Source organism: Musca domestica, unplaced genomic scaffold (genome assembly GCF_030504385.1).
Source record: "Musca domestica strain aabys unplaced genomic scaffold, Musca_domestica.polishedcontigs.V.1.1 1117, whole genome shotgun sequence".
Classification (NCBI taxonomy): domain Eukaryota; kingdom Metazoa; phylum Arthropoda; class Insecta; order Diptera; family Muscidae; genus Musca; species Musca domestica.
In genome coordinates, this window is record NW_026712139.1 from 21,921 (window position 1) to 32,815 (window position 10,895).

General features: G+C 28.6%; 1 protein-coding gene across 1 annotated transcript; it reads left to right on the forward strand.

Moving 5' to 3' along the window:
• The first annotated feature begins 216 nt into the window (after positions 1-216).
• LOC101895858 (zinc finger protein 665) lies at positions 217-10,336 on the forward strand. Its single transcript, XM_005189537.4, has 7 exons — positions 217-1,056; positions 2,654-2,842; positions 2,904-3,110; positions 3,174-4,105; positions 4,203-4,388; positions 4,450-5,438; positions 9,297-10,336. Exons 2-6 carry the CDS (start codon positions 2,684-2,686, stop codon positions 4,913-4,915), a joined length of 1,950 nt encoding a protein of 649 aa, XP_005189594.2. The 5' UTR covers positions 217-1,056; positions 2,654-2,683; the 3' UTR covers positions 4,916-5,438; positions 9,297-10,336.
• The last annotated feature ends 559 nt before the right edge of the window (positions 10,337-10,895 follow it).

Here is a 10,895-nt window from a genome sequence, read left to right on the forward strand (position 1 = left end):
AAATAATTTTCATTAAATTATCTGAAAAGAATCCCAGGAATTTGTTTATATTAATAAAATTTTAACAATTACCATCATTCTAATATACTACCTTGTTTTTACACTATTTGCATCTCCTTTCCTCATACATCATATGCAATGTTATTTTTGGGTTTCTTCGGTATATAGCGGTCTCTCTTCTCATTGAATAACTCAACGAAGAGAGATGCAATTGTCATTCAGTCTCATTTTAACAACGGCATAGAGTGAAAGCGAAAACGGAGTGATTGACCACAAAGTGATGGAAGTGTTTTAATAGAACAAAAAATATTACAAATAAATAAAACATTTAAGGAATGAAAAAAAAAAACATGAAATAATTAAAGAAGATAAAGCAACAAAGTGAAACAAGAAAATCTAAAAAACTATATAGATTACGGTACTTTTCTCCAATAAAAATACAATACTTCTTCTGTGAGTCGCCATATTTTTTCTCTGTCTGGCTTGTGTGTGGAAGAAAAAAGAAATATTCGGCGGAGAAGAAGAAGACATGAAATAGACCAACAAGCTCACACAGACACACACGTATGCATTCGTTGGTGAAGAAGTGAAAAGGCATACAAAGACCGACTGTCGAACGAGATAAAAAACGAGGTCTGCTGCAAATGTTCGTTCGTTTCATTCGTACGAATGTGTGTGCTGCTGAAAGGCTGCCATTCTAAACAACGTAGAAGAGCAGTATCAGAAGTTTTGTGAAAAGAAAAATTCTATTCAAAAAAAGAAGAAAAAAAAAATTATTGTGCATCTCATGTCTGTGGTATTCTAAAACTTTTGTTAGAAAAAGAAACAAACAATAATAAACCCATTGATGTGAGAAAAGAAAAAGGGAAAAACAAACAACAAAAAGAAATTTCAAAACATAAACACCGGAGACAATTTGTGAAACGCCAGTAGCAGAAAACTAAAGGAATTTCGTTTGAAATTTCTATAGAAAATTTTGTGGAATTTGTTGCTATTGTCTGGCTTTGCTTGGCCGTCTTGTTGGGGAGGCTGTCGTGTGTATTGCATAAATCAAAGGTAAAGTGACAGGCAGACGATTGACATATTTTAGTGGGTGAAATGTGAAGTATGAAATTTAAGAAAATCAGAGCCAAATTCCTCTTCGAAAAACGTAATTTTTCTTAGCGTAAAAATAAAAACAATTGCCTTTATTTCATCTTTTTCAGTTGCACTAATTTTTTTACATCGTTTTTAGTTGTTTCGTGATTTTTTTTCGTTCATCGTCTCCTTTTTGTCTTCGTTTTTTTTCATGTAATTTCTTTTATTTTACTTTTTTTGGATTGTTAAGTCTAGTTCTATATCTGTCTCTCTCCCACTCACAGTTATAAAAAAGGCGCGCTTGCTATCAATTCCCTATTACTTTTTCTTAGCCTGTCTTTGGATTTGTTTACATTATTAATTATAGTGAAATGTTTAATAATTTAGGAAGCAAATGAATTAAATTGTATTGTTATAAAAGAAAATGTGGTTTGGTGCTAAGACAACAAAGTTAATGTCACATTATCTCTGTGGCTAAAAAAAAAACGCGCGAGTTATCAATCCCAGTGAATGCCCAATTGCTTTGTTTACATTTCTAATTGACAAGAAAGTGTAAAAAATAGTTTTTCAAGCAACATTTTATTAAAAAACAGATAAAACAAGATTTTTTATGGTTCAATTAGTCTTAAGGGACATAAAAGTGATAGCTGAACCTTTAGGGCAGAAGGGAGACTCTGGAACGTAAAAAATTCAACAAGTAAAGAAGATCTGCTATCCGTCAATAATTTGTAAAGAATTTCCCATCCCAAGGAAGTATATAAAGGCAATCTTCCCGTAAGAGATATGAAAGGTTATAGTAGACCTAGAAAATTCTTAAAATGTATTCTTTTTTAGAAATCCTGGAGGATAAAGTATCATCTTCTAGACATTATAGACTTTTAAGGCATTGGCTAGAGTTGCGTGTTCAGGGCAGGCGTCCCTTAAAACATCTTTTTGCAGGAGGCCTTTGAAAGCTACTTTCCTTTTTATGCCACATGGGGGCTACGCCAGGATATTCACTGAACTATAAATAATCTAAAGGCAATCTTCCCGTAAGAGATCTAATGGGTCTTTCTGCTATATATAGAAAACTCCTAAAATCTATTCTTTTTACAGAAATTCTGGAGGATAAAGGATCATCTTCATAGACATTTTAGACTTTTAAGGCATTGGCTAGAGTTGCGGGTTCAGTGCAGGCGATTTGAAATGAACGTGGAAGTCGTCCCTTAAAAGTTCTTTTTGCAGGAGGCCTTTGAAAGCTATTTTCCTCTTTATGCCACATGGGGGTTACGCCAAGATATTCACTGAACTATGAAATATCTAAAAGGGTTTTCTGCTATTATAGAAAACTCCTAAAATGTATTATTTTTAAAGAAATCCTGGAGGATAAAGGATCATTTTCATAGACATTTAAGACTTTCAAGGCTTTTGCCAGAGTCGCGAACGTGGAAGTCGTTCCTTAAAAGTTCTATTTGCAGGAGGCCTTTAAAAGCTACTTTCATCTCTATGCCACATGGGGAGCTTCATCAAGATTTTCATTGGAGTACAAAATACTTTTCACAAGCTAACCTCTTTCCTTTGCAATCCTTTCTTTCAGATTTCCCTTTTACATCTTTGAGATCTCCAAATGATGGAAGATCTAACAAAAAATATAATATTTACCAATGCTCTTGGAGCAAATGTACAACCAACCATACAATATCAGACAGCGGATGGAACCATACTCAAGCAACCAAAAATTGAGGGACAAAAGGATCAGCCCACATTCTATTATACCACAACCAATGTGAGTTCCAAAACTTCTACATAATTTACAAACATTTAAAATTTCCTTTTTTATATTTCAGGGTAATGGTGCCACTGTAAACTTGGCCCAACTGACCACGGACGACAACAAAACCTGTTACATAGCCCAACCTGTGGGTGGTTATAACTACGCCTTGGTTAATGGTATGCAATTGAATCAATTAAATCAGGGTGGTACAATCGGTATAGCAACACTGGATCCCCAGGGACGTTTGCAAATAGTAAATCAAAATAAACCACTAGCGGCGGTAAGTTTTTGAAGTTTTCTCCTTAAATTATGTCTAATTTTTTTTCATCTTCTCAAATTCTAGTCTCTTCAGACCATCTCGCCCATACAGAACACAATTTCAAACATAAGTTTTAAGTGCGACGTCTGTGGCTTAATGTTTTCCCACTTGGCCTTGCTGAATCATCACAAACGAACCCATGCCCAAGATGGTAGCGATCAACAGCATCAAGGTCAAACGGATGCATTACAATTGGTAAATGCCCAGGGATTGGTACAGGCACAAAATATCATTGCCGAAAATGGTCAAATGGGACAGATACAAATTGTAGCCACAGAGTCTTTAGAACCGGCCAATGCAGTATTGCAGCAGCAAACAGCCCAACTACAGCAACATCAGCAGCAATCACAACAGCAACAACAAAATTCCAACGAAGCTTTAACGCAGAACTCCGGAAAAAATATAAAATTGGAACAAAGCAAATGTACCACCTGCGGCAGTCAAATTCTACAACCCTTGAAACGTAAAGGATCTAAAATAACGCGATGTGATACCTGTCTACAAAACGAGCAAGCTCAACAGCAAGCTGCAGCCCTGGCAGCCGCACAACAAGGTCAGCCAACACAAATATTTGTAGCCCCGGATGGTGAGATCAAATTTGGTATGAATGAATTGGCTAGTGGAAATTCTGAATCCTCCATGGATTCCTTAAGTGGTGGTGGTGGTGGAGGCGGCACGACCATGATCCAGCAGCCGGTACAAATCATCTCTACAAATGCCCAAGGACAACAACAAATACAAGTTGTTACAACGCAACAACCTGCGCCCAATACAAATTCATCGACGGCGAATGTCACTGTGAAACGTGAAGGTTGTACAGCCAAAAGGAAATGTTCCTCGGCCAAGGTGACCAAATGCAACAAATGCAATGGTTCGGGTATGGTGTATGTGGGCACGGGAGCACCTGCTTCGAAACAGAATAACATCCAGGCGGCTGTTGCCTCCATTAAGACAGAGTAAGAAAAGTGTAATATTTGGCAGAAAAACTGCAAATTAAAATTCCAAAAATTTTAAAACTAATCAATGCCCTCTTCTCCTGCCCTCTTTTTACAGAAATGTCAAGCCCTTCACCTGCAATATTTGTGGAGGAACCTTTTCGCGATACTCAAGTCTTTGGTCCCACAAAAAGCTGCACAGTGGCGAAAAGAATTACAAGTGTACCATTTGTGGACTGGCCTTTGCCAAGGCAGTTTATTTGAAAAATCATGCCCGCATACATACAGGAGAAAAGCCCTACAAGTAGGTTTTAAGAATACCCTTCAACGTTCTTTGTATCAACAATAAATTCTCTTGTTTTCAGATGTCAAACCTGTGGCATGCAGTTCTCGCAATCACCCCATCTCAAAAATCATGAACGTACCCACAGCGGAGAACGACCCTATGTCTGTGAGGTTTGTGACAAAGGTTTTGCCCGCCATGCCACCCTGTGGAATCATCGCCGTATTCACACTGGTGAAAAACCATATAAATGTGATATTTGCGGTACGGCATTCTCACAGGCGGCTCATCTCAAAAATCATGCCAAGGTTCATTCGGGTGAAAAACCATTTAAATGTGATATCTGCTTAGCTGCCTTTGCCGATCGTTTTGCCCTGAAACGACATCGTGGCATTCATGAGAAATATGGTCAAACAGCACCACGGCAACCGGCACAAGTGCCCGGCTCACAGCAACAGCATAATTCCTCCGATCAAATGATACACAAACAGGAGATGCCCGATATGGATGATGATGCTCAACATGAGGTGGTTATAACTGGTTTATAGACAAACCCAAATAGAGGTAGAGGAGTCAGCGGGGCAGCAACAGGACCAGCCAGCAACAACAATAACAACAACAGCAACAGTGGCAGTTTATATACAACATATCAACAACATCATCAACAACATGGGGAGCAATCGTCGTATAGGACCAATAATTCATCCACTACATCATCAACCCTAGTCTCATCAGCTTCCACGGCTCAGTCAGTGGCATCATCGGCAACTTTACACCCGCCACCACCCCCAAGTGCTTCATCGTATTTACATCACCATCATAGCTATCAAACATCGCTAACCCAGGCTGCTCATGCCCAACCACCAGCGCATTCTACAGCTCCATTTTACTATCATCACCACCATCATCATCACCACATGAATTCCAATTTAGCCAATATAACTGAAGTAATAGCCATTAATTCGGGACATGTTAGTACTCTACTGACACCGCTATCGAAACGGTAATTGGTGGGCAGAGCGGTACGGCGGCTGTGCGATGAGTTTGAAATTACAAAAGCAAATAATGGAGGTGAGTAAAGAGGTCTTCTTGAGGTATTGAAATAGAGAAAATAAACCTAGGCCATATGGCTACAGAGGGTATATATCATTTGATACTGCCAAAACTTGTCTCATCGAAATAACGGTTTTAGACTCTATTTCGATTTAGCGATGTTCGTCCGTCTGTCCTTCTAGGAAATCACTCTAGCTTCCGAACAAAATGAATTAGGTTGATTAAATTTTACTCAAATGTATATTATGTCTGCAGGACTTTTGGTGTTGAAAATGGGCCATGTAAGTCCACGTCTTCGTATAGCACTCATATAATTCTACCTCCCTATTTTCGGTATTTCGGGGATTTAAGCGACATTATTCACCGGAATTGTTTCAAATTTGATATTTGAAGTTCGTAATGGATACAACAGCCTATGACAGGAAATTGTCGGTGCAGACCCACGTCTTCGTACCTCCCTATATTCGTCACTTTTGATGATTTTAGCGACATTATTCACCGGAATTGTTTCAAATTTGGTACTTTAAAGTTCGTAAAGGATACTACATCTTATGAAAAAAAAATGTCTATGCATATCCACATCTTCGTATAGCCCCCATATAACGGTACCAAAATCTTCGGATACCAAAAGTCCAACGGATGACTTTTTTGTGTCTGGAGTATTTTGGAGAGCAAGGTTGGCACAAAAATAAATTCCAAAGTGTCGATCACCTCAAGCAAGCGCTTCGCCGGGAATGGGCCAAAATACCGCAGAGCAACATTCGGGTAGCATTTGATGGTTTCATTGGACGTTTGAAGGCCATAATTCGTGCCAAAGATGACCAATTCGAACAAATCTAAATTTATTCTAAAATTTGATGCTATTTCCGACAATTTTTGATTTCATTCAATGAAATTTAAAAAAAATGTAAAATTATGGCGTTTGACATTGTTGCAGTTTTTTTAATCTCACCCTGCAGACCCTAATATAACGGCTATACTCGGTATTTTTAAGATTTTAAAATAATTTTTATCGTTTTTTTTATTTATTTATTTTATATTTTTAATTTATATATTATTTTATTTATTTATTTTATATTTTTAATTTATATATTATTTTATTTATTTATTTTTTTATTCATATTTTTATTTTTTATTTATTTATTTATTTTTGTTTTAATGTATTTATTTTTTTTATTTATTTATTATTTTTATTTTATTTTATTATTTATTTTATTTTTTTATTTATTTGCTATTTATTTATTTTTTTATTTTTTGTTCCTTTTTTTTATTATTAATTTATTTATTTGTTTTTTATTTATTTATTTTTATTTTTTTATTCATTAATTTTTTATTAATTTATTTTATTTATTTTTTTATTTATTTATTAATTTTTCCATTTATTTTTATTTATTTTTTTATTTATTTCATTGGCCGTTTGAAGGCCATAATTCGTGCCAAAGGTGACCAATTCAAACAAATCTAAAATTATTCTAAAATTTGATGCTATTTCCGACACGTTTTGCTTTCATTCAATGAAATTTAAAAAAAAATGTAAAAATTAGGGCCTTTGACTTTATTGCAGTTTTTTTTATCTCACCCTGTAGACTCTAATATAACGGCTACATTCGGTATTTTTAAGATTTTAACAGAATTTTTACCGTATTTTATTTTTTTAAATTTTTTTTATATATTTATTTTTTTTTATTTATATATTTTTTTATTTATTTTTTATTTATTTATTTTATTTATTTTTTATTAATTGTTTTATTTTTTATTTATTTATTTTTTATTAATTTATTTTTTATTAATTAATTAATTTATTTTTTTAGTTATTTATTTTTTTATTTATTTATTATTTTATTTATTTGTTTTTTATTTATTTTTTGTTTATTTATTTTTTATTTATTTATTTTTTATTTATTAGTTAATTTTTTATTTATTTAATTTTTATTTTTTTAATTGTTTATTTTTTGCTTTCATTCAATGAAATTTAAAAAAATGTAAAAATTAGGGCGTTTGACTTCGTTGCAGTTTTTTTTATCTCACCCTGTAGACTCGAATGTAGCCGTTGTATTCGGTATTTTTAAGATTTTAACAGAATTTTTAATGGATTTAATTTATTTTTTGTTTATTTATTTATTTATTTATTTATTTTATTTATTTTTTATTTATTTATTTTATTTATTTTTTATTTATTTTTTATTAATTGTTTTATTTTTTATTTATTTATTTTTTATTAATTTATTTTTTATTAATTAATTAATTTATTTTTTTAGTTATTTATTTTTTTATTTATTTATTTTTTTTATTTATTATTTTATTTATTTGTTTTTTATTTATTTTTTGTTTATTTATTTTTTATTTATTAATTTTTAATTTATTAATTAATTTTTTATTTATTTAATTTTTATTTTTTTAATTGTTTATTTTTTGCTTTCATTCAATGAAATTTAAAAAAAAATGTACAAATTATGACGTTTGACTTTGTTGCAGTTTTTTTTAATCTCACCCTGTAGACTTTAATATAACGACTACATTCGGTATTTTTAAGATTTTAACAGAATTTTTTAAGGATTTCTTTTATTTATTTATTCATTGTTTATTTATTTATTTATTTTATATTTATTTATTTATTTATTTTATTTATTTATTTATTTTTATATTAACTTATTTATTTTTATTTATGTTTTATTTATTTTTTTATTTTTACATTTGTTTTTTTTATTTTGTAATTTTCTTTTTATTTATTTATTTTTCATTATTTATTGATATTTTTATGTATTTTTTATTTATTCATTTTTTTATTTTTTATTTATTTATTTACCCTTTTATTTATTATTTATTTATTTATGTTATTTGTTTATTTATTTATTTTTTTATTTATATATTGTTTTTTATTTTGTAATTTATTTCTTTTATTTATTTATTTTTCATTATTTATTTATTTTTCATTATTTATTTATTTTTTTATTTATTGAAATTTTTATGTATTTTTTATTTATTCATTTTTTTATTTTTTATTTATATATTTACTTTTTTATTTATTTATTTACTTTTTATTTATTTATTTTACTTTTTGTTTATTTTTTATTTATTTATTTTTATATTAACTTATTTATTTTTATTTATGTTTTATTTATTTTTTTTATTTTTATATTTGTTTTTTTATTTTGTAATTTTCTTTTTATTTATTTATTTTTTATTATTTATTTATTATTTTATTTATTTTTTATTATTTATTTATTATTTTATTTATTGATATTTTTATGTATTTTTTATATATTCGTTTTTTTATTTATTTACCCTTTTTTTATTTTTATTTATTTATTTATTTTATTTATTTATTTTTTTATTTATTTTTTTATTTAATTTTTTTATTAATTTTTTTATTTATTTATTTTTTTAATTTTAATTTTGTTTTGCTTACACATTTATTAATTTTTTTTATTTATTTGTGTTTATTTATTTGCTTTTATTATTTTTTTTTATTTTTTATTTATTTTTTTTTATTTGTTATTTATTTTTTTATTTAGTTTTGTTATTTTTTATTAATTTTTTATTTATTTATTTTTTATATATTTATTTCCTTATTTTTTATTTATTTAGTTTTTTATATATATTTTTTATTTTCTTTCTTATTTATTTTTTTATATATTCATTTATATTTTATTTATTTTTTTATTATTCTTTTATATACTTATTTTTTTATTTTTTACTTATTTTTATTTTTTATTTTATTTATTTTGTTATTTATTTATTATTTATTGTTTAATTTTTTATTTATTTCTTAAATTCGTTCCAAATGGTGAACGGTATTCAAAGTTCAGCCCGTCTGAACTTACAGCTTTTTTACTTGTTTTTTTTACTAATTTCCAATATTTTCCTTTATTTCAGATTCCTGCCTCCCCAGATGTGTGAAAGTGGTCATTGTTGTCTTTCTTTATTCAAAATGAAATTGGTGCTGTATTTTCTTTTTCCAAATATTTCCCATTTAAAGGATTTGGTGTAATTTAAGTGTATATAGAAAACTGAATCTGTCGAAGATTTGTCTACAACTACTCTTTTTGAATTACTTAAGATAGCCTATTATTTTTTAGCAAACCTATTATAACGATAATAGGCAATCTTCCCATTTTCGTTTTATTAATAGAGCTTAGCTTTTTTGTGTTTTCGAAAGCAAATTTTCGAATTGTTTCCCTAATTGAAAGCTTTTATTTTTTATTTTAAGCCGCAAAACAACAAAACTGGTTGCATGACAACATAAAAACTATTAAAAACAAAAAAACGTGTATACATTCACCTACACTTTTTACAAATGAATGGCAATTCATAACACCTTACAAAAAAAAACTTAGTTACAACAAATAACTATTAAATAATAGTAATAATTATTATTACAATAGATCATAAGCATATGTCATGAATAACTTCAATTACATAAATTAAAAAACAACATTTCTTTGTACATAAAATATAAAATAATTTTTCCTCTTTTTCTCCAATAATATATAATAAAAAATATTTAAAAAATAGAAATTTTCTTAGAAAAATGAAATGATTTTTTTCCCCGATAGCTAAAGTTTTGTTTCTCTTTAGTTGTGAAGTATTAATGCCAACCAAGTTTTTTTTTTTTTTTTTAATCAATCTCCTTTCGTCGGAACTACTTCCATTTATGTAACTTAGATGGAATTAAACAATTTTTGCTTAGAAGAAAAAAAAAACAAAGCAATAATATTTGTACGTACTAAATATTAGTTTGTTAATCTAAAATACAAAAAAAAAAAAAGAAAGAGAAGCTAGTAAATTACTTAACTTAAATATGTATGAAAACTAATACAAAATATTTTATAAATTAATATAAGCAACGATTTTTTGTATAACAATACTTATTTATAATATAAATTAAAAACATATTTGCCAACAAAAAAAAAAAACACCCCCATTCTCTAGTAAGGCATTGTAAATAAAATTAAAAATAAAAACAATAAAAAAAACATTCAATTTGAATAAAATTTTAAATAAAAGTGGAGACTTTATTTTTTAGATTTTTTTCAAGGACTAATGGATGCATTTCAAATATAATTCTTTCGAAATGCCAATATCGACAACTTAGTAAAAAAACTATATTCTACTAAGACAACAATGAAAAAAATCAATTTGAATAAAATTTTTAGATAAAAGTGGATTCTTTCCTTTTAAGATTCTTTTTCAAGGACCAATGGAGCAGTATATGGGAATTTTAAATATAAAGGAGCCACTTCAAAAAACAAAAATCCTCTCAAGATACCAACATCGAGGATCAAGGAAAACGTTTTATTCCACTAAAGTATTGTAAGTATTAAAATCAAACAATTCAATTTGAATAAAATTTTAAATAAAAATTAATTTGTTTTAAATTTTTTTTCAGGGACCAACAGATTCCTGCCGAGCAATTGAGGTGAAAATATAGAGAATAATTTACTCAAGATATCAACATCGAGGAATTGCGAGAAT